Below are 25,129 nucleotides of genomic sequence, written 5' to 3'. Positions count from 1 at the left end.
TCACGCTGACTGGGCAACCTCTGACTATCTTGGCTGTCATTACACACCCAGTCACATAAAGCCCTGCGTAAGGCTCTGAACACTACAAAAATCAGTAGGCATGGTTCTCTCTCTCTCTCTCTCTCTCTCTCTCTCTCTCTCTCTCTCTCTTTCTCTCTCTCCAGGATTTGAATCTTGAGTCAAAGTTCTGATTTTCAATTTCAGCTTTACTACAGATCCCATTTCTTCAATAGTAAACGAGGGGCTTGGGGACCAAAACAGTGATTTTCAGCCCTTTTTTGTTTTCTTTCTTTTTTTTTTTTTTTTTTTTGGCATTGCTCATTAACCCAATCTCGCATGGAACACAATGTGTGCAGCAGGTGAGAGGGCGCTGCTGTGAGCATTGCAGGGGAGAGAGCTGGACCCCCAGGGCCTGCCACCCACCACCACCACCACCTCTTCCAGGGTAGCCTGGGAAGGCTGGAACACAGTGTGAAAATATTATTCTGCATCAGCTATTTCAAAACAGGGCCCCGCAGACCAGCGCTGAGCTACGAACGTCTCCCTCAGTCCACCACAAAAAGGAAAAACACTAGGAAGAAGTAGTCAGTTTCCATAAAGCTAAATGTAGTCAGATGGTAAGACTTCCCTTTATTCAGTTTCCCTTTGTATAACTGAGCACATCAAAGTGTTCCTGGGTGTGAAATGGGTCACAGTAGATAACAGGCTCCCATATTGGACATAATGAAAATTGTTAGCCCCGTGTCATCTTTTGAAAGTGCACAAACAAATAAACAGAGAGGCAGCGTTCTAATGCATCCCTACCATTGGGAAGTCTGGGGAACCGTGACCTGCTGGTTATGTTGGCATCAGGAGCTTCTGTGCTCACAGCCAGAGGCCCTTGACTGTGTCCCTTTTACTCAGTCTGGCCCTAATTTTGATTGTGAGCTAGCGTCAGCCCCGGGGTTTTCCCTGGTCTTGAGTCATGTCCCTGTTAACCTACCTGTGGTCTCAGATCCCACATCAGACTGGACCCGGTCCTGTTTCTCAGAGACCACAGCCTTACTCAACCCCTCGAGCAAGTGGCTGGAGCCCACTGCCCAGGGACAGACTCCTGGCGGCCTGAATTTCTGGAGAACTTTTGCTTTGCCTCCCCTCAGCATGCCCCCTCCTCACAGACTCTCCTGCCCACTGGTCTGGTGATGCCCAGCTTGTTTCTGGGCTCCCTCCTTCAGCACACCAGTGTCTGCCAGATCCTGTTCTAGGGACAGTCACCCAAGGAGAGCGTGAGACATGGACCACTGTCCACGAACTCCAGTCTCACCATGTTCTCAGATCATGCCCCCCCCCAACCCCCGCCCCACTGCCAGGCTGCCCTGGCGCTCTTCTCAGTGCCACCAGGCTCCTGCCTTCCACTCTCACTGAGGTTTACCTGCCTTTAACTGACCACGCCTGGTCTGGGCCAAGATATATCTGTCATATAAAAAAGAAAAAATATATATATTTTTTAAATTTCTGAATTTAACTTCAATATCAAGCCCCATCTGGCTAGTAATGGACATTGAAGTTTTGATCAACTTATGATAAAACTGGTCAATATAGGATTCTCTCAGTTAATTCAGGTTTCTCTCTTTTTTTTGTTTTTACATAAATGGGAATATATCCTATCTAATAATAGACAAACATGGTAATTGACCATACCTACGCTACGCCTCCCATGGGCTAATCAGTGTGATATGCAAATTAACCACCAACAAAGATGGCGGCTAATTTGCATACTGCAGGCAGATCCCACTGGCCGCCCTGCATGGGGCTGGCGGCAGTGCGATCCCCAGCCGTCGGCTGCCCCAGCGCGGGATCCGGGCCTGTCATCTGCAATCGGGGAGATGGGGCAGACACCACGGGATTGGGCCTGCCATCTGCCACCAGGGGAGTGGGCCTAAGCTAGCAGGTGGTTATCTCCCGAGGGGTCCCAGACTGTGAGAGGGCACAGGTTGGGCTAAGGGACCCCCCCACCCCCGCCAGTGCACAAATTTTTGTGCACTGGGCTTCTAATATATATATATATATATACATATATATATGTATGTATGTATGTATCAGATATTTATTTTTCCGCCAGCTTTATCAAGGTATAATTGACAAAACTGTATATATTTAAAGTGCACTTCATGCTGGTTTGATAGATTTAAACATTGTGAAATGATTACCACAAGCAGATTACTAATACATTCAACATCTCAAAATTCAGGTTTCTGTTACTTTCTCCATGGGCTGCTATTCAAGTTCCCAGAAGCTTGGGGAACTGGATACAGCATGTGATTGGGGAGGGGGCCATGTGTGAGACAGGGCAAGAGCAGGACTCTCGCCATCTGTCACCCCCACACTCATGCAGACACATAGTAGCTGTCCAGTGAATATTCAGATGAATGATGCAGCTACAGTATTTGGTTATAACTTTGGAAATAGTTATACAAAATTACAGTTTAAAAAATTTCCAACTTTCCCCCCAATATTCTTGGTTTCAGTTGGTCACTGTTGAGATGGTGGGGGGGAAAAAACTTCAAAAATACTCTAACATTATTCACAGGACATAGGGTCTAAAATTCTGTATATTGAAATAATGGTATAAAGTACAATGAAAAACAAACCAAAAAAAGGGGGGAAAAAACACACACACTCAAAATGGATAATGTACTAACTAGGCAGGAGAGACAGGGTATATCCATAGCCTAAGATTTATTTTACAAATCTGTCATCTAATGTTCACTGTTCCCCACCTTCTCACCCCTTTGTGGATGAGTCAGTGAACAAAGCTCTTCGTGGCTGACAAAACGTATTAGCCAAATAGTCAAGACAGAGAAAGGAGAAGCTTTCATCACATGAGAAAATTCTAGAATGTTAGACCTTGAAGGGCCTTTAGAGAGTTTAGTTCCAAGCTCCTCGGAAGGCAAGAGAGGAGAGCTAATTTGCTCAAGACCGTACAGCTAACTGGCAAGGGTAGAATTGAAACCTGGGTTTTTTTACTTTTGGCTAATGTTCCAGGTGATATTGCGGATGATATCATCTTGCACTTGCATAAAAAGGCCTTACGATTTATGAAGTGCTTTTATATATGACTGGTTTAAAAAGATAATTTAGTACAAAGAGCACGGGTCTTGGAAATCCATGAATGCACAACATTGATGAGTTCAATCTAAACATGGTCTTGGGTAAGTTAGTTTACTTTTCTGAGCCTCAATTTCTGCATCAGTAAAATAGAAACAAGACATTGTTCACAACATTATTGTGAAGATTACATGAGAGTTCACTTAAAGCATGTAATGTAATGTGTGGTATGTGATAAGAACACATTAAGTATCTTGGAATGTGTGGCTGATAAGTTTTTACTGCCTCCTCTGTGACCTTTACAGCAGTCTTGTGAAATGTGTACCATGCTAATCTTATCTCCCCAAAACTGAGACATCTGAAATAACTCTATCATTTTGCCCAAACTCAAAAACGTTTTTACTGTGTGTGATTAATATTTTATCAAATAAACATGACTGACTTTCCTGATTTGAGATGCATTACTCGTAAGTTGTTGAGGTGCTCAAAGACAAAGATGTCTTTTTAAATGTGTTACTGATCATAAAAGCTAACTATCTATGAGGCAGTATTCTAAGTATTTCTCAGATCTTAACTCAAATAATCCTGTGAGGTAGATACCAATTTTTTTTATTAATTGATTTTTAGAGAAATTGATTTGTTCCACTTACTTAAGCATTCATTGGTTGCAATAATTTTTTAAAAAAATTATTGATTGACTTTAGAGAGAGAGAGGAAGGGAGAGAGAGGGAGAGAAACCTAGATTTATTGTTCCATTTATTGATGCATTCCTTGGTTAATTCTTGTATGTGCCCTCACCAGGGATTGAACCCGCAACCTTGGGGTATTGGGAGGATGTTCTAATCAACTGAGCTAGCCAGTCAGGGCAAGGTAGATACCTATTATTATTCCCATTTTACCGATGAGAAAACTAAAGCGCAAAGAGGTTCAGTAGCTTTCCTTAGTTCATACAACTAGTAAGTAAAGGAGCTGGGATTCAAACCCAGACGGTCTGGCTCCAGAATCCATGCTTTTAACTATGAAGCCTCACCCTGAAATCCTAGACGTGATTCCTCACCTCAAGCTGTCACAGTACCTGCACAGGAGCTTCAGCTCATGTGCCAAGACCTGGGAAAGACTCACGGCCGTCTCTGCTCTGTTCGGATGACCTTCTTTGGCTTTGCCAGTGTGGCTGCTCTCCCTACGTCCCTTTTACGAGGCAACACACCGAAGTCTTGCTGCCTTTCATTTCAGCCTACGCCAGCTTTCTCTGTTGACCTAAGCCATAGCTTTAGTTCTCTCGGAACCTAGGACAGATGTTTTCACGCCCACTACGGTCCGCATACTTATACACAGAGGTGGAGGGCAGCTGTGGGACTTGGCCATTGGGGGCTGCATTTTCCCCTCAGATGCATCAGAGCAGTGGCCCTCTGGCCAAAAATGTATTTCTCACATGATTGGTGATGAAAAAAGGCTTTGGAGTGAGGGAGCAGGGACCTGGGTTCTGATTCTGGGTCTGTGGTTTGCCTGCAACATGAACCTGGGCCACCATTTGTTCATCAAGTACTGTTTTAGGACTGTATTCGTTGGGCTGTCTGAGAAGCAGCTGTCAAGATGACTTGAGACGTGCTGGAGAGACAATGGAAGGGGGAAAGCCTTCATGGACACAGGACTGACACCTGTGAAGGGGAGACGGACGGGAGCAGGGTTAGACTGCAGTGCCTGGTAAGACTGTCTCAGCCAGGTCAGGGGAAGTTCTCAAGCCCCAGGGCCCCCAGTAAGGGAGTCCCGTGTCCCGCGGGAACAGGCCTGTATTAGTCTTCCATCACTGTCACTGCATGAGAACAGCCGTGGGGAGTTAAGGGGATGCAGAAGGCCAGCAGCCGGGGCTGTCGGTCCATCATGCTGTCCACATCAGGAAACCTGGCAGCCATATTTTTATGGCCACTACACTGAGATATCAGTGATGAATGGGATATGTAAGATCCAAACTCTTAAAGGAGCTTATCATTTAGTGGGAAGGGATGGGTCAAAAACAAAATGTTTACATGCTAGCAATAGTGCTTTGGTGAAAATAAGAGAAGGTAATGGGATAAGGAGTGACTAGAAAATCGTTTAGGTGGGCTGATCAGGAAAGACCACTCTGGGTCTTGGTTTCTGTATTAGTCATATTTAAGTGGTTTTCTTTTCTAATCCCACTGGGTATGTGTTGAGCTCTTGTAACGTAGAGGTGCGTGCTTCTCATCTACCTCACATAGAGCTGCATAATAGAATGAGCCCTCGACTTTGTGCGTAAAAAGCTTGAGCTTGAATCCTGGTTTGGGCATTTCCTAAGAGCTCTGCAGCACTGAATAAGTCGATTTATTTTGAATTTGCAAAGATCACTGCCTTGATAACTTCCAGCCTATTCTAAATGTCAAAGTTGTTGAGAGCAACCTATAATTGGAGAACAATTTTTTAAAATTTCTTTTACAATAGCATCAAAAAATATAGTACTTTAGGAATCAATTTAACAAAAAAAACAAAAACAAGCATGCAAAATCGCTCTACAGAAAACAACAAACATTGCTGGGAGAAATTAAAGAAGACCCAGTAAGTGGAAAAAGACATCCTGTCCTAATATTGTCAGCATGTCAGTTCTCCCCAGGTCGATCTGCAGATGCAGTCCACTCTCTGTCATAATCCAGCAGGCATTTTCGTATTAATTGACACCAAAGAAAATTAGAAAGTTGGGCCCTGCCAGGCTCTCGGCCCCTCCAGTCCCCTATCACCACACAAAGGCCTGTTGAGTCCATGTGCGCCTTCTGGGACCTGTGCTGGCCCTGGTCAAACCTGGGAGGGCTGTGAACACAGACTTTAAGAGGTTCTCTTGCACCAGCAACCTCCCCCGGTGGGTGCTGAGGGAGACCATGCACGGGTGGAGCACTGGCCTGCAGCGTCCATGCACTTGACTCCCTAGCACAGTGGTTCTCAACCTTCTGGCCCTTTAAATACAGTTCCTCATGTTGTGACCCAACCATAAAATTATTTTCATTGCTACTTCATAACTGTAATATTGCTACTGTTATGAATCGTAATGTAAATATCTGATATGCAGGATAATCTTAGGCGACCCCTGTGAAAGGGTCGTTCGACTGCCAAAGGGGTCGCAACCCACAGGTTGAGAACCACTGCCTAGCATAACCCTACAGGTTGCTGTTCTACAGATTTTTACAAATCAGGACTCTTAGATTCAGATGCCACCCTTAGGTTCCATAGTCAATAAGCAGAGATTCAGATTTCCAAATTGATGTTCCTTTCCGCACCACACTGCCTCTCCGGCAGCCAAGGCTCTGCTTCAGGTAATGCGGCTGGAGTTCCGAATCCCAGCCTCTCTGGCCCCCCAGAGCAGCATCAGGTATCGTGATCACTGCCGCTGCCAATGATTCCTGATTAGCTCCTGCCCCTGTCATATCTGACGCTAGTGGTTCACACCGATGGCCAGTTAGTGACTTTCCTCTTAGTGAAAGTCACTGTGAAAGGAGGGAGACGCTCACCTCTTATTGAAGTGGCTAGCTTAAAGATACAGTGGTATTTTTGTGGGAAGGTCACAAGGGTCAAATGCATCATTTACATGTGAGCTCATGGTGCTGACTGGATGGACTGATTCCTAGGGGAAGACTAATGGGTCCCCAGGTTCCTTGGGGGAAGGGAGCAGTGCTGCCCTGAATGTAAATGTGCTTTTTCCAACTGCAACATAAGCTCATCGAGCAAGGACGAGACCCACCCTTTATTTAAAAAAATAAATATTTTTATTGATTTCAGAGAGGAAGGGATTGGGAGAGAGAGATAGAAATATCAGTAATGAGAGAGAATCATTGATCAGCTGCCTCCTGCATGCCCCACACTGGGGATTGAGCCCACAACCTGGGCATGTGCCTTGACCGGTAATCGAACCATGACCTCCTGGTTCATAGGTCCCACAGTCAGTGCTCATGACCCTAAGGAAACGACAAGAGTGAGCAGATGAGATGTGCTGTAGGTGTGGCAGGGAAGGTGGGAACAAAGCTTGTAACCTGGTCTCTCTAAAATGAGCAGGACCCTGGGTGGCCAAATATAATTGGCTGCCCAACCCCAGAAACACACATGGCCCAGGAAACCTCACAAGTGACAACAGTTCCTTTACATTTGGATCCTGGAGCTATTCATTCATGCTTCCATCCTGAAGAGGAAAGATTATGACACACGTTACTGCCAGGGTATGTTCATTGAATACTTTCTTATTTGCATCTGGAAGTTTACTTGGACACAGAGCATTGAGTAAACCCCATCAGAGAACAGAGATGGTCTAGATCCTGGCTTCTAACAGCTCACAGTCTAGTTTTACATGTGAATTCCCAGCATAAAATAAACAGCAAAACGAAGTACTAGGAAAGGTTTAGAGGAAGCCACACTCTGTTCTACCTAGAGACCCTCTGGAATTCGTGGCATTGTCTCGGGGGCCTTAGTTTCCCAGCTCTAAAATGAGATGCCCCAGCGCAAAAGAGGTTATGTAAGGATGTGTGACCAGGGACTGTGGTGTGCCTCTAAGCTACAGCTGCTCACTCTCTTTCCCCTGTGCCCTCCACAGAATCGATTTCTGCTCAAGTATACTGAGAGATGGTCTGCGTCAAGGTCAGAATGCTCTGACCTGGCTCGGAGCTCTGAGATGGTGTTCTTTCTCAGATCCTTCCTCGGAAGGGGGTGGGGGAGCCCAATCCACACAAGATCTCCTGGGGTCTCATGTTACTGCCTGTCTCCGCCTCCCCTTTCTTCTTCTTCTGCTGCTTTAGGGTTTTTATAAACACTAAGAGACATAATATTTTTGAACTTGGGGAATTATTTATACTAGTCTTTAGTAGTTTGATCCAGCAAACATTTATTTACCATGCAAATGTGAGTAACGTTATAAACAACATAAACACGAAATAACAGTCCTTCCAGCCAGTGTCCTGGTGTTCAGATCTCTTCACTGGATTGCACACCACCCCCCCACCCCCCACCCCCACCCCCCCCCCCCCCGCTCCATGTTTCTCTCGGTAAAGTAGGACCCCCAGACAAGGAGACCTGCGTTCGAGTTCCAGGGTTCATGTCTGACCCACTGCACTGTGTGGCCTAGACAAGTAGCCTCACATTTTGGGGCCAGTTTCTCGAACTGCACATGAGAAGTTTGGGGACTGGGGAGGGCAGCAGTGATGAATGAGCAATTGGACCCTGGGGTCTCTTCCAGTTGCCATGTTATGTAACTTAATGTGTAAAGTGAAGCCATTTTGTGTTTGGCCTTAAATGTATGAACAACTCCTGTAATGCTGATGTGTGTCAGAGGAGTCAGGGCCATTTTCCCTTCTTACATAATTTTAGGCTTGGGACTGTGAGTTAAAATTGTCCTGGAGCTATTGATCCAATCTTCCCCTCAGCACCCATCTGATCCTTGTTTTTCAATGAAGCTTTCTACAGGGACCACTCACCCCACAGAATCCTCTACATCTACTCTTTTAAATATCATTTCATCCATCATTTCCCCATAGAACCCTTAGAATTTTAAACCATTCCACTTATCGAAATAAACCAGGGAATGAACAAGTGTCAAGCCAACAACCATTTATTAAGCATCTCGTAGTGACTGTTCGCCTTTATTTCATCTCATCGGCTCCTCGAAAGACCCCTGTTAGGTGGGCCTTCGCTTTGTCGTGTGACAGTATGGAAAGGAGGTGCGCAGAGATGGCAAGGTTTTCCCAAGGCCCTGTGGGAAGAGTTTCAGATCCTGGGCCTCTAGGTTTCTGAATCCACATCAGGGCTCTTTCTGTTGCACTTCATTCCTTTGCAGTTGGCCGTGGTCGGAGGATATGAAGGGCCAGGGAGAACTTGGATGGTTTCCAATTTAAATTTTTGATGATACAGAGAAAGATTTTTGGAAGAATTTGTTCTTTCATTTGGCTTTCAGAGCTCGCTTTGCCCTTGATATTTCAGTTGACCCTAACCTTTCTAACTCTGCTTTGAACTTAACCAGAGATTGTTAAACTCCAAGCCAGTGGATCTTAATCTAAATCTCTGTGTAAACATGACTCATTAGGTCTTATGTGGAACACCTCTCTTAAGTTTCCCAAAGATGACTTTGAGGTGTATCCATGATCTAATGCGAGCTCTTCCTTGTATAAACAGAGAAAGGAAAGGCCCACGAAGGTGACGTGGCATACCCAGGGTCCCTGGCAACAGAGCTGTGCCTAGACCAGGGGTGGGCAAACTTATTGACTCAAGGGCCACAATGGGTTCTTAAACTGGACCGGAGGGCCGGAACAAAAGCATGGATGGAGTGTTTGTGTGAACTAATATAAATTCAAAGTAAACATCATTACATAAAAGGGTACGGTCTTTTTTTTTTTTTAGTTTTATTCATTTCAAACGGGCCAGATCCAGCCTGCGGGCCATAGTTTGCCCACGGCTGGCCTAGACCCTCATTCTCTTCACTGACTCTGCCTCCCAGAAGGCTAGTACCATCCCTCACAGGGATCTTGTGGGAGCTCTTTTCTCTACATGGGTGAAGAGGACTGGCTATGAAGATAGTGAGATCTGTATCAGATCCAGGCTCTGCCATTTCCTAGCAGTGTGACCCCAGAGCTCATTATAACTTTCCTGAGCTTCAGTTCCCCCTTCCCCTCCCCGCCCCCCAAAACACACACAAATAAATGGAAGTAATATCTGAAAGGGCGAGGACTACGCCCTCCACCTTGCTCCAGGGTAAGGGCTATGCCCTCCATCTTACCTTGGCCATGTGCTCAGCAAGGCTTCTTCCCGGAAGCCAAGCCTCTGCTAGCCACACCCAGGACTTCTTTAAACTAACCAATGACAATCAAGGGAAGTCGCCATAGATATGACCACATCCTGTGTAACAAGACACCGACTTGCGCCTGGCCAATCGGCGGGGCCCACGGTCCTTTCTCCTCCCCTTACCCCAACCCCCTATAAAACCTCTCTCCACACAGAGTTCTCTCTCACGCAGCCACTGGGCTTACCGTTGTTGCATCGGTGAGTGTGGTCGGGGAGCCGAACTAGTTCGAAATGAAGGACTCTTTGCTTTTGCATCGGACTCGCTGGCTCCCTGATGGGCTTTTTGGGAACCTTGAAATCTGGGCACAACAATATCTAGCTCATGGGGTAGACTACAGGTACATAGTGGTTGCTTAGTAAATGGTAGCTGTGATTATTATGGTCAGTGTTGTCCTTTTTGGTCTTCCTCGTTCTGCATATAACACCTACATAGAGTATATCTGTGACTAAAACAGTGACACCAGTTGCTTCCCAAGCATCCGCTCTAGCTTAGAAAGAAACTCCATTCCTCTTGGCCGATTTCAAGGTCTCAACCAGTTCCATGGATACTCCAGAAACAGGCGCAGTAAGAAGGGTGGGGTCCTGTGCTTGATGCTTTCCACAAATGGTCTCCAGTCCTTGCAGCAGCCCTGAAAAATATGTATTCTCTCTATTGAACATGTGAGAGTCATGGAGGTTTCTGTAGTCTGTCCAAGGCCACAGAGCCAGGAGTCAGCAGAGCCAGGCTTTCAATCCATCCTGGCTCCAGTCTGTGTTTTCATCTACCACGTTATGGGTTCTGAGACCCACTGAGGATTGGGGTGGGGATTTTGAGGGAGAGGAGAAAGATAAAAAGGGCATTGAGATAAGGGAACCAGTCATTACTTGGCCAGTCACCTTTTCCAGAAAGTCCCGCCACCCGCCCCTTTCCTGCTCCTGTTATCACTAGCCCGTGGCTGGCCTGCCGGGCTGGTCTCCTCTACTGAAATCCTTCAGAGCTTTCCTGTTCTAGAGTTATGCAAGAAGGTGGGAGGAGTGTTTGTGTGCTGGGCAGCTTCCCAGGGGTGATTGTGGAACGGAAGGGGAGTGATTTGGTAGGGCCCTAAAGAGAAGCCAGGAAGAAGAGGAAAAACAAGACCCCGTTTAAAAGAAAACAAATTGACTCAGGCATTTTCTGGCATTATCTTCAGTCTAGACTTGGAGATAGAAGCCCAGGCCAGAAGTCTGGAAACGTCCATTTGTTTCTTGCTCTATAACTGACCTTCCTAATGACCTCAATCATTCCAGCCACTTAACAAAACCAGCCACTCACTGCTCCGTTTAATCTTTTCCTCTATCTTTACCATTCTTTCCTTCCCTCTGGAAGGAAATACCCACAAATCCTCTGAGCGGTTTATGCAAATGGACGGATTTGTTTGCACACCCTTATCTCATTCATCTTTTACAGCCTAGGGAGACTGGCCGGCAGGCCAGGGCGTATCCTCCCCACTTGGTAGTGTGGAACCAGTGCTGGGAGAGGCCATCCAGTCTCCCAGCTGCGGGTGGCAGAGCTGGACTGGGTCCTGGGTCTCCTGACTCCTGCCACTTGCAGGAGGTCCAATCACTGAGAGGTCGGATTTCAAACCACGTGGGTCTTTTCATCCCAAACCTTGCATTCTTGCTATTCTGTTTTGCTGAAATTCCCAGTGCCTTGCTATATCTGTGGGGGAAGCCCTGAGCAGGTATAGGGAACTGAAGGTAGGAAAGGAAGAAGGCTCTTACTCAGTATACTTTAGTAAGGACTTGGTGTTTATTGAGTGTTCAGTTTCCTCTTCAAAAAGGAAATAAGCAGAGAGGGTTGGATGTCTTTAATTAGACTATTGTTAAGCTCTTGCCTATACTTAACACTTCATACTTGGCAAAGGCCTCGTGTCTTTGTATGTGTGTGTTTTCTAAATTCACATACCATGTGTCACCCACTTAAAGTATACAAGTCAATGTGTTTTAGTATATTCACAGGGTTGTGCAGCCACTACTACCATCTAATTTTGGAACATTATTATCACCCCCAAAAGAAATCTCACACTCATTAGCAATCACTTCCCACTCCCATCCTTACCCCAGCCCTAGGCAATCATTCATCTGGTTTTCTGACTATATTTACCAATTCTGGACATTTTATATAAATGAAATCTAGCTTCTTTTTACTTAGCATAATGTTTGCAAGGTTCATACATGTTATAACATGTATTCAGACTTTGTTCCTTTTACTGGTATATAATATTCCATTGTATAAATATGCCACATTTTGTTTATTTATTGATCAGTCTGTAGGCATTTGGATTGTTTCTACTTCTGGCTGTTATTATGAATAATGCTGTTGGGAGCATTCATGTACAAGTTCTTGTGAGGACATATGTGTTCATTCTCCTGGGTATATACCCATGAGTGGAATTGCTAGGTCATATGGTAGCTCTATGCTTAACTTTTTGAGGAGCTGTCAAACTGTGGGTCTGTGTTTATAAATTTACTGAGATTTGTTTCCCACAAAATTCACCCACTTAAAGTACACAGTTCAGTGGTTTAGTATATTCACAGGTTTGTGCAACCAACATAATCAAATTTTAGAAAATACTCATCACCCCAAGAAGAAACATATACAGACAGTCCTCGGGTCATGTCGGACTCGACTTATGTCGTTTTGTGGTTACATTGCCATCTCCCATTTATTTATTAAAAAAAAAAAAAAAGTTCCGTCATTTTGACATATATACATATGTGCTTTATGTTTTTTTATTATTTATTTACCACGAGTAAAGGCAGGAATTGTTATCTTTCTTTTAAATTTGTTTTACTGTTTCACTTCATTATGGCTGTGTATGTGCTCCATGTGAGTGACGTAGGTGCTTATGGAATGGAGTACTGAAGCCAGTGAGTCTGTGAACACATGTCCAGTTCACTACAAGGCCTGTAGTGGGATTTCACTTTGAAGGTCAGTTCAGCTGTCGCTGGAACTGTTTCTCCCCAGGGCCCATGGCTTTTTCTGCTGTGCACGGGCAGAGGCTGTCCTGCCCAGTGTCAGGGACCATTGGAGGGTTTTAGCTGCAAAGCTGTATGAGCTGGTGAGCCTGCCTAGGGCCTAGCAGAGGGCGCCGACTGAGGTAGGTCAGATAACAGGGAGTGGAAGCAGAACTATGTCCCCTCTGAAGTGATTTGAATGGATCCTAGAAAGCCACTATCACTAGTAGTAGTGTCCCCTACTAGCCTTCACATTGCCAGAAATTACATCTTTAAACCTTTACTTCTTTTGCACAAGGCGTTCCACTGTTAGGGAACTATTATATGCTGAGTGAATATGTTGCCTCTTCTGCAAACACAGACGGAACTTTCTATGTGCCTGCCTTTATTAGGTAAATGCGGAGACTGTAAAGACATCAGTCACTGTTCTTAGAAACCCGTGGGCTAGGCACGGAAGCACGTGACAGTGGACATAAGAGGCGAGGGCCAAGTGCTCTTGGTTCCCAGAACAATGGCCAAGTCCAGGAAGGCTTCAGAGAGAATGTGATATCCATGCCGGGTCTGCTGTCGGCTTGTGAGTGCCAGAGAGTGGGACTGAGATCCAGGTGGAAGGGACGCATCAACGGAAACAGAGAAGCATGAAAGGGGCTGGGGTGTTCAGGGGCCGACGAAGCTTCCACCTGCCTTGCATAGGGGAGGAGAAAAGCAGGAAATAGCCCAGACTGTGAACAGCCTTGTATGTTATGCTAAGAATCTGAACCAAGCTTACACAGAGCCAGCCAAATAAATCATGCCCTTGGCTTGGGGTGTAGCTCTAAGCTAGTAACTGTCTTTAATACCTCGTTTCCTTCCTAGCACCACAGGTGAGAGTTCAAGAGTTAAGAGAAAAAAGACCAATGGACAGAGTGGTAGGTGCAAGAGGTGGGCAACGGGGGACATTGCCCTCAGAGGACTTGGAAGGCAGGCAGGAGGCACCGGGGCCCATGTGGAGGGACAGCTCCAAATACATGTGTGCCTTTACCATTGATACAGTAAGGTTCACTCAGCCCAGGGTCTCCGTGGATGAGTCTTCATTTCACAAAGCAGCCTTAGCTCTGAGGGGGTGGTGACAGCAGAGCCACCAAAGAGAAAGAAGGCAGTGGTACCTCCTGCCCAGGGGCTGGCCTTGCACTAGAGTCCCGCCCCTGGGCCACGGGAGCTACGCCTCCTGGAAGTGAGGCAGGTCAGGGCATCTCCTTCTCCGCCATGTGGCCAGCGCCCAGCTTCCTCTCTGGGAGGAGACAGCACTGCAGCTGGACCATCCCTCTGCACTGGATAGTTCTTGCTCTGACAACCCACTCACTCTGGAATAAGCACACCTTTCTTTCCTTTTCATTCACAGCGTCCTTTCTCCTTTTCACAGATTCGCTGAGAAACATTTCCTCAGCCAGTCACGGCGCCCGCTCCTCGCCAGCCGAGCTCAGCAGCTCCAATCAGCACCTTCTCCGAGAACGAAAATCCTCAGCCCCGTCCCACTCCAGCCAGCCGACCTTGTTCACCTTCGAGCCCCCCATGTCCAACCACATGCAGCCCACCTTGTCCACCAGTGCACCCCAAGAGTATCTCTACCTGCACCAGTGCCTAAGCCGGAGAGTGGAGAACACCAGGTAGGAGATGCTGCCACTGGGCCCAGCCCTTTTCCGTCTCCGTGCTTCCATTTTAAACACAAGGGGGTACAGTATTTTATCTTTTCAGGGGATAAAATAGGTACTTTTTCACTTAGGCAACGGTCACATTTTATTTTTATCGTCTCTGTTGCTATACAGTGATAATTGGATTCCAGGGACACCTCCCATTGTTAAAAATCATGCTATAAAAACTTTTTATTTAATTTGGGGGGGAAAAGTCTTTTAGGGCTAGTGTTTCAGAATTGAAAAAGACAAGTTAGTTTACTTGTTGTCCACAAAGCCTTCACATTATTGAACAAATGCACATCTCACTGTTATATACGGTCCCACTGTCCACCTGTGGCTAATTAAGTTTGAATTTTAATTTAAACAATAAAATTTTAAATTCAGTTCCTCAGTTGCACTAGCAACATTTCAAGTGCTCAGTAGCCCCATGTGGCTAGTGGCTACCATACCGGGTAATATGGATATGAAACTTCATCATCACAGCCAATTCTACAGCAAGGACTCCCTGATCTAGAATAATAGTTTTGTTTTTCTGCCACCACCAGCTCTCTCACAGGTGCAGAGCCTGTGCTTACATATGTTTATTACCTTTTATGTCTACTGTTAGGATAAACAAAAGCACAGAGTTTAGTCAGAGCTATTTGCCAATCACTACCATGGCCAGAAGATTATAAATCATGTTCCTTAATTAATTTATTTATAGCTATCTAATTTGTGTTATGAAAATTAAGGCAATTAAAAGACTGGGTGTTTTAATATTTCACTTCACAGAAGATTTTCATGCATAACCTCACTCGATCCAGTCGAACACACTGAGAGAGAGCCAGTATGATCATTTATCTCCCTTTCATAGATGAAGACATGGAGGATGCTTACGACTAGTAAATGACAGAAGTGGGACTAGAACCCAGGTCTTCTCATGTCTGGCCCTGTAATATTTTCTCCATTCTGTGCTACCTTGGTTCTGGTTTTCTGAGTCATTTGCCATCACCCGGCAGAAGCTCCCAAAACTCAAACGTAGCGATGCCTCAAATACCCATTTGATTCATTTGTTTGTGACCTTTCATGAGTTGAGCCTCCATCAACTTAGACCTGAAGAGCTGTGTTCTAAAAAGGTAGAATGAATTAACCAGGGTCACTGAATTCGTTCATGGCAGAACCACAACAGCTGTTGATTGCTCTTGAACCACAGCTCAGGTGCGGGCAGTGGCTGCGATGAAAAGCAGATTACAGATATGGCTTCAAATTTAGGCTCTGCCACTGTCCTTGTGATCTTGAGCCACTTGGTTAACCTTCTTGACCTTCAATTTCCTTGTCTGCTGAATGGAAATAACCAATGCAAAGGCTCCCTGATGAGCATAAAATGACAAAACAGTAGTGGATGCTCAGTCCATGTCACCTGTTGTTCTCCTGTGCCTCATCCCCTCCTACTACATGGCTGATTTCCCGAGAGTAGAGGATGTGCAGAAGTTCTTACAGCCATAGTTCCAGTGAAGGACAAAGTGCTTTATTTTAATGCCTCTCGGACTTTAATGCGCATGTGAAATACTCAGGGATCTTGTAGAAATGCTGGTTCTGACTGAGGAGGCCTGTGGTGGGTCCTGAAATCCTGCCTTTCTGTTAAACTTCGTATGATGCCATTTAGATTGTCTGCAGTTCACACTTTAAGTCATGGGTAGCGAACATCCGGCCCGTGGGCCGTAAGAGGTCTGAGAAATCATTTGGTCTGGTCTTGCCAAGGCATTAGGGGTCAGTTAATTAAATGTTTGACCAGATATAACAGGCTAATTTTTGAGTTGATAATTTTGTATGGCCCAGGAATGATGTTAGAATTATCCAAATGGTCCTTGGCAGAAAAAATGGTTCTCCATCCCTGCTTTGACCTTATACAATATTAGAAGCTACCACGACCTCCAGTCCCATGATATTGCTACAGCAAGAGAACAAACACATATATGTCTCTGCTTGAATTAGCACTTGGGGCCCACTCCCTGCAAAACCTCTGGAAATTCATCTCTCCTCTGAATTACCGTAGCAAGTTTTGATGATCTCCCTCACAGCACTTGGAACTCTCTGCCTCATATTATGGACACTAATATGTTACTGTTCTTGGAAGATCCAGGACACCAGTAGGCACATAGTTAGTATTTGGACAGACCCGTGTTGTAGAGCAAACACAGTAAAGGTGATAGAACGTATCTGCAGCTGGGGAAGCGCCTTGCTGTGGGGCCCTGACCACTGTGCTCTTCTCTGTGTCTTTGTTTTCACTTGTGTGGATGTTGGAGCAAGAGGGTGATGAGCAGAACCTCAGGGATATTTTTGGAAAAAATTAGTTCAGACATTTTTTTTGCAGAATTCCAATGGGGGGTGGAAAGGAAGCGTTCTTCGGTCTAGAAAGACTATATAGTTTCTGGTAGTAGTGGAGTAGCTTTCATGATACTAAACATACTGTAACAATTATAAACTCTGGACAAAACACACAAAAACTGTTTAAAGGCACTTAAGAGCAATCAAAAAGCAGGCAAAGACTGGAAAAGATTTGACTCTTGAAAGAAGGGACTCACACTGAGTGGGTCCAACTTCCATGGCTTTTCCTATGAAGAAAATTCCTATCACTCAAAATATGTAGTATACCATGAGAAATTGTTAGACACATGAAGAAACTGTAAAAGTTGACCCATAGTTGAGAGAACTCGGTTCATAGAAACAAACCAAAGTAAACCCAAATTTTGGAGCTAGAATACAAAGACTTTCAATGATGATATTTATTGCTTTAATATATGGAGGGGGACTAATAATGAGTGAAGAGACTGTTAAATTTAGGAGAGAGAGAGAATCTCTGAAAAAGAACTTAGGAGTTCCAGTTCTAAGTGTGGGACATTCCCAAACCAACATAGCTTTGTACACAAATCTGAGATTTGCACTACCACACAGAAGAGTCAAAATTTATAGTCTGAACCTAACCAAGTTCATTGCCTGCAAAAACAATATCATCAACATTCTCCAGAGAATTATACCAGAACCCTAGGCAACATACGAGTCTAGGCAACATAAGATCGCAACATTCAGGATTTAGTCCAAAATTTCTCAGCATACAGAGAATCATCAAAATGTAACATGTCTCGCCCAGCCAGTGTTGCTCAGTGGTTGTGTCGACCTATGACCCAGGAGATCACAGTTCAATTCCCCGTCAGGGCACATGCCAGGGGTTGCAGGCTCGATCCCCAGTAGGAAACATGTAGGGGCAACCAATCGATGATTCTCTTTCATCATTGATCTGTCTATCTCTCTCTCCCTTTCCCATCCTCTCTGAAATCAATAAAAATATATTTTTACCAAAATAATTAAAAGAACCCTTACTTCATATCACACTACACAGAAGTTAACTCAAATGTATCAGAGACCTAAAAGTGAAGTCTAATACTATGAAACTTCTAGAAGAAACATCTCTGTGATCTTTGCTGGGGTAAGCAAAGAATTTTATATAGGATACAAAAAGCAGGAATCATAAAAGAGAAATTTGATGAAGTCGTTTTGGGGGGAGGTTGTTATTGTTTTTAATCCTCACCCGAGGATAGTTTTCCTCCATTTGATTTTTAGAGAGTGGAAGGGAGGGAGGATGTGTGTGTGAGAGACAGACATGTATTGGTCGCCTCCTGCACACACCCTGACCTGGGCCAGGGAACCAGGGCCAGAAACAAACCTGCAACCCAGGTATGTACCCTTGACGAGGAATCAAACCTGAGACCCCTTGGTGTGCAGGCCAGTGCTCTACCACTGAGCCACACCGGTCAGGGAGATAAAGTTTTTTACTTTATTTTTATTGTTGACACTATTACATGTCCCCATTTCCCCCTCTTTGCCCTCCTCCACCCAGCCCTTGTTCCCCCTTCCTTCTGGCTATCACCTCACTGTTGTCTATGTATATGGCTTATGCATATATGTTCTCTGACTAATTCCTTCACCTTCTTTCATCCAGTCCCTTCTGCCCCCATCCCCACTGACAGGTATCTGTCACTCTGTTCCTTGTGTGATAAAGTAGATTTATCAAAATCCAAACATTTGCTCTTCAAAAGAACCCCATAAGAAAACGAAATGGCAACTAATAAAATGTGAGAAAATATTCAAAGCACATATGTCTGACAAAGAATTTATTTCTAGAATATATTTAAAAAATGATTGCAACTCAATAGACGACAACCCAATTATTTTAAGTGGGCAAAAGAATCAAACAGACATTTCACAAAAAAAGATACAGGAATGAGCAATAAATACATGGGAAAATGCTGAATCACCAAGAAAATGCAAGTTAAAACCTCAATGAGATTTGCTGCATCTCCACTGGAATGACTAAAATAAAAAGACTAGCAATGCCAAGTGCTGACAAGAATGTGGGTGGGCTTTCATCCTGCACTGCCTCTGACATTCACACTGCACCCTAGGTGGTCTGCAAAAGAGGAATAATGCTTTACTGTTGACAAAGCACTTTCACATTTGTTACCTCATTTGATCTCCAAAATAACCTGACAGGGTTCCTTTTGAGTAGGGACTGGACGAGAGAACCAGCTCATTCATTGCTGTCAAGCATAGACATAAATATGCCTGGTTGGATTGCTACAGTCAGTCTGTACTTACAAGGCTAATAACACCAGTCTTCTGTCTATTCCTTTTTACATTTATGGGGGAATCTGCTATCCAGTTACAATAGATGAAGTGCATTAGAGATAAAGCCACGACTTAGTCATCATTACTTTTCACTACACTACCAGCCCCGATTCTTCCTTCAAGTACTGAGTAATATGTATTAAGGTTAAAATGATTTAGTTTTTCAAAACCCAGCTCTTCCACTGAACTAAGATAAGTAACTCCTCAGCATAGTAACCATTGCCAATGGAAGGAACTTTGAACTGAACCATCAAGACCAGCAGATCCCTTTTTGTCTGTGAAGACACATGAGTTCCATTGGATTTATTTTTGTTTGTCAGCCTTTGGGCCTCATTCCAGATTCGAGCCAGTCTCTGTCTTCTTATTTCAAGGAGGCTGTTAAACCTCACAGGAGGGATCCATTTGGGGTGGGTCAGATGCAGGAGGATGGTCCAAATGACTTCTTAAGGTTGCTAGTGACACCAGTCATCAGAGAAATGCAAGTTAAAACCACAGTGAGATATCATCTCACACCTGTCAGAATGGCTACCATTGAAAAATCAACAAACAACAAGTGTTGGCCAGGATGTGGAAAAAAGGAAACCCTCGTGCACTGTTGGTGGCAATGCAGACTGGTGTAGCCACTGTGGAAAACAGTATGGAGGTTCCTCAAAAAATTAAAAATAGAACTCCATATGACTCAGCAACCCCACTTCTGGGTTTTTATCCAAAGAAATCTAAAGCAGTGGTCGCCAACCTTTCAGACTTCACAGACCACTGGTTGGCGAGCGCTGCTCCAAAGGTTTCCTTAAACCAGAGGTCACCAACCTTTCAGACCTCAAGGACCACCGGTTGGCGATCGCCAATCTAAAGCACTAATTCAAAAAGATATATGCACTCTTATGTTCACTGCAGCATTACTTACAATAGCCAACATATGGAAGTAAATTAAGTGCCCGTTGATAGACAGCTGAATAAACAAGATGTGGTGGTACATATATACAATGGAATATAACTCAGCCATAAAAAAGGAATGAAATCTTACCATTTGTGACACGTGGATGAACCTAGAGGGTATTATGCTAAGTGAAATAAGTCAGACAGATAAAGACAAATACTATATGATTTCACTTATATGTGCAACCTACAAAACAAACACACACAGTAAACAGACCCATAGACACAGAGAAAAAACTGATGATTGCCAGGAGGGAGGGGGTTGGGTGGCTGAGTGAAAAGGTGAAGGGATTAAGAGGTACAAGTTGGTAGTTTCAAAATAGCCACGGCGGTGTGAAGTACAGCCTAGGGAATATAGTCAGGAATACAATAATAACTATGTGTGATGTCAGATGGGTACTAGATTTATCGGGGGATCATTTCATAAGTTACATAAATGTCTACTATGCTATACACCTGAAACTAATATAATATTGAATGTCAACTGTAACTGAAAAATTTTTTTAATTTAAAAAAAATATATTGTCAGTGAAAACTACAGAGCTCTAGATTGTGGTTAATCTACCTACAAGCATTCATATATTAGAATTCCTTAAATGGGAGCATACCCATTAAAAATCAAACCAGGACCTTCATCGCTAAAGTACGTGTAGTCTAATAAGGTGGAAAAGAGCGAAATCGTGGCGTAGTGTGGTACATACAGTTATAGGGAAAGTGCAAAAGGCCAAGTGCAAAATGAAGTGGCTGGGAAACTGTCCCTAAAAGCCAAGGAAGAGGTTCGGGGTTGATACTAAGACCAAAGCACAAGCAAGAAGTGGTGCACTCGCCCCACCCACCCACAGCCTCAGGAGCCCTGGGCAGCAGGTCTGGGAGGCAGGCACTGAGCGGCTGGCTTTCAGGAGTGTCTGCCCTCAAACTCCTCTCTGCCCCCTGGGAGCTCCCCGGGACACTTGTGTCCCAATATCTTCCCGCACCAACTCCGCCAATTACGTTTCCCCATCTGGCATGTGAGGGTGGTACCTGCCTCTCAGAACTGTTGGGCTTAAAAGCTACATCCCGTGTGATGTGTCTGGCCCAGCACCATGCTCAGCTTCTGAGGGCTCTCAGCCACAGCCCTGGGAGAGAAGTCTGTCTCCACATCCCCTGCTTCCAGGTGTCCTTCCCAGGAAAGCAACGCAGCACGTCACGGCGACATGGGCCTCCATTAAGGTTTACAAGGACATAGTGAAGGCCCCCGGATTGCTGAGTGGTCAGAATTCCCCTCTCGATTCTTGCCCAAATCAGAGGGGCTTTGAGTAGGACTAGTTCTGCTCCCACCTGGGTATGGAACTTTGGGCAAGTTTGTTCCCTTGTTCAGCTCCTCCATCTGATTCCTGAAGGAACACTGGGTCCCCCTCAGCATGTACCAGTATTATCGACCACATGCCAGGCGCTGCGCCCGAGCACAGGGCAGGTCCTCTGCCTTCCAGGGCACAGGGTCTGAGGAAGTGGAGGGACGCCGTCCCAGCAGCTCTAGTACAAGGCAGCATGCGTGGGCTGACGGAAGCGTGGAATGCCGTGGGAGCCGTGGAAGGGTGGTGGCGTGCACAGGAGGAATGGAGGGCCTGTAACCTCTGGGGACCGGAAGGGCTTCCGTGCATCCAGGAAGCATTCCAGCAAACGGTGAACAACGCAAGCCCAGGGTTGGAGCTTAGGCCACCGGGACATGTTTACGGAGGAGTCGTAATTCGGAGTTAGAGAGGAGGGTGCTGGGCGTGGGCACTGGGACCCCTCCAGTGGTGCTGAAAGGGGAGGTGGGGTTGGATCTGCGGATGCAGCGGCCTTAGGCTAAGCTCAGGGAAGGGGATGGCTGCACCAACACTTCTTTATTCATTGGTTTTCTCCATCCAGCTCTTCTCCATTCATTGCTGTTCATTCAACAAACGTTCATTCCTTATTTACCTTGTGACAAGCACTCATCAGTTGCTGAGGGGGAAAAATGAATGAGAGTTTCTGTCCTCGAGGAAATCATAGTCTGGTGGAAGAGACAAGTGACAGTGGTGGGTAACACAGATAACAATGGCTACCTGCTCAAGAGCAGCGCTAAGCAGGTGACTGATGATGCGCCAAGGTAGAGGCTGGTGAGGAGCCTTTCGGGCTGAGTTTGAGAAGGAAGGAGTAGGAGCTGGTCAGCTGGAAGTAAGAACTCTTCAGACAGCCAGCAGCACAACAAAGCCCAGAGGCACGGCTGCGTGGGGCAGGCTGGGAACGCTGGACAGTCTGGCTCGAGTGGAGACTGGAGTGGGGGTTGCGGGGGGCGGGGTGGACCTGCGGGAAGAGATTGGAGAGATGCTTTGGAGTCGGAATGTGGCTTAGTCCTGAAGGCAGTGAGACAGTTTTGAAAAAGATTACACTGGGCAGTGAGGAAAGTAAATGTCAGTGGAATGAGAAGCCCTGGGCAGATGGTAGGGAGGCTTTTTCTAACCCTTTTGCTAGAAAAATCAGGAGGCCTGAATTGGGTGGATTCAGTTGGACCTGTGGAGTTATTGAGTGAAAACGCATAATATGGGTAACAGGCTTGAATGACTGGTTGTATTTCCAAGACAGGAGGGTACGGAGGAAAATGATGAATTTGTTCTTGAGCATGTGTACGGCTACCGCAGGACACCTGTCATGCGGACCCACCACAGCCCCACCTCCACCTTAAAATCCTCCCAGAAGTGGTGGGGCCAATTCCCATCAGGCCTCCTGGCACACTGGCTCCAGGCGGAGCAGCCTGCAGTCCCTTAAACTTGCCAGGTTGTGTTCTACTTCCTGTGCCTCTAACTGAAACACCTTTTCCCTTCTCTTGCCTTTTGCCTAGCCAATTGCCAGACTCGCTCAAAGGTAACATCTTTGGAGCAGCGACCCTTGGCATTGTGTACCACCCGCCGCCCCAGGGAGAGTTAGTATACATCCGTCCACAGCGTTTACTCACCCGTGTGTGTCCCCTCCTCCACCCCTGCCCCCCTCACTCAGGGCAGGAGGCATCCCTGTGTCCATTATGCCTGGCCAGTCCAGACGGAAAGTAGGAGGCCATCAGTGCATGTTTGTTACATGAAGTAATGCAGATGGGAGCATCCAGCAGGGAGTTGGACATTCCAAACATCAAAATGAAAGGCACCACAGACAAATGCGAACCACGGGACCCCTTCTGCCTGCCACTGGGCGCCCCGCCCCTCCTCTGCCCCAAGCACTGCATCACCTCAAGGCTAAGTGGCCCGTGAAGTAGGCCAGGGCTGGCGGCTTGGTTAGGTGTGTGGTTGGCGTAGAAAGGGAGAAAGAACACAGAGCCAGCAGAGGAGGGCTGCTGAAGGTTGGGTGACTGAAATGGGTGCAAGTTTACATGAGAGCCTGGCCTAGACACCTGTTTCCCTTCCTCATTCTAGGCCTCTGGGCCCTGTTCTCTACCGCCATCTGGTGGCCACGTTTGTAAGTAACAAGCTCCTCATGAGCGGGAAGAGCTTGTATAAGGCAGGAGCTGCGTGGATTGTCCTCAGGGGTTATGACACCCTCGCCCCCCAGATTTAGCCTGAAAATTGTATATATGCAGTATCTGCCTTATTCCAGTGAGAAACTCCAAGAGCTTTTCATCCGATTCTTAGCAGCTTATAGCCCCCAACAGGGGTCAAGTCCAACAGACAGATTCACTACTACAAAGGATTGTTCTAGAATAGTGATTGCTTTTTTTACCCCCAACTGAATACCAATGAAAAATCATAATGTAAGAGAGAGAAGACCAGACCTGGATCCCTGCGTTCTTAGAACCTCATCCTCCAGTTTCCCGAGGCACCTACACAGGACACAAAGTCCAGCTCAGAAACCACGCTTATAGACTCAGAACCTACACACAGAACCTAGAGACAGAACCTACACAGAACCTAGAGACAGAAGAACTTCGCTGGAGAGAACATGGCAAAAGATCCTGGACAGAAACTGGCCACAGAACCTAGAGACAGAACCTAGCGAGAGAACATGGCAAAAGATCCTGGACAGAACCTGGCTACAGAACTTGGCTGGAGAAACTAGAGAGAACCTGGCTGAAGAACCTAGAGACAGAACCTGGCTACAGAACCTGGATAGAACATGGCAAGAGAACCTGACTAGAACCTGGTGACTAAACCTGGCTGGAGAATCTGGACAGAACCTGGCTGGAGAACCTAGCGAGGGAACATGACTACAGAACCTGGCTGGAGAACCTGGAGAACCTAGCAAGAGAACATGGACACAGAACCTGGCTGGAGATCCTAACCAGAACTTCGCTGGAGATCCTGACCAGAACTTGGCTAGAGATCCTGGCTAGGCTGCTGATCAACTGAACGCTGTCTCCGTGTCATTCCTTCTTCGCCGACTCCGTCCACACCTTTGGGGACCCCTGGACCTGCTGGGGTTGGACCCCAGCACCGCGCCATCCTGCTCTGACCCAGCCTCACATGCTGCTAGAAGCTCGCACATGGAACAGAAAACACCTAGCTTTTGATTGACAGGCTCTGAGGCCCCTGAGCATAGAAGAGGCCGGGCAGCTTCACCCTGATGGACCCGCCCTAATTCCGCTCCTCTCCACAGGTTCCAAGAGCTTAGAGTCTTCCCAGTGCAAGTCGGGGGACAGCAGCCCTGGCCAACCCGAGCTGTCACAGCCCCTGTTCTCCGATAAAGGCCCCAGAGCACATCTCCCCCCCTTCCACAGAGGGACCTGCAGCCACAGCTTGACAGAGGCCAGTTCACCACGACCAACAACACCCCTCAGGTCTTCGGCGTCTGGACAGCGGTTTGAGTGGCAGGCAAAACACTCTATGCTTCCAAATCGCGATAGCACAGCCAGCATTGACAGCACCACGAGAGGGCGCACCGGTCAGGCAGGGCTGCTCCCCCATCTTCCCTTCTGACCGCCCTCTGTCTCGCTGCCTAAACCCCCTGGCGACCGGCAGACTCAAGAGGCCAGGATTGGC

At 46.1% G+C, this 25,129-nt stretch overlaps 1 protein-coding gene across 1 annotated transcript in view; it reads left to right on the top strand.

The window, feature by feature from the left end:
• GAB2 (GRB2 associated binding protein 2) overlaps positions 1-25,129 on the top strand; it is a 161,348-nt gene that overhangs the window by 120,872 nt on the left and 15,347 nt on the right. Inside the window, exon 3 of the mRNA XM_081100105.1 lies at positions 14,291-14,534. Within this exon, the coding sequence (XP_080956231.1) occupies positions 14,291-14,534 (244 nt within the window). The remainder of the gene's footprint in view (positions 1-14,290; positions 14,535-25,129) is intronic.

The sequence above is a fragment of the Myotis nattereri genome (assembly GCF_964212035.1).
Source record: "Myotis nattereri genome assembly, chromosome: 9".
NCBI lineage: Eukaryota > Metazoa > Chordata > Mammalia > Chiroptera > Vespertilionidae > Myotis > Myotis nattereri.
The sequence above is the reverse complement of the archived record's forward strand: the minus strand, read 5'-3'. Positions and strand labels throughout refer to the sequence as shown.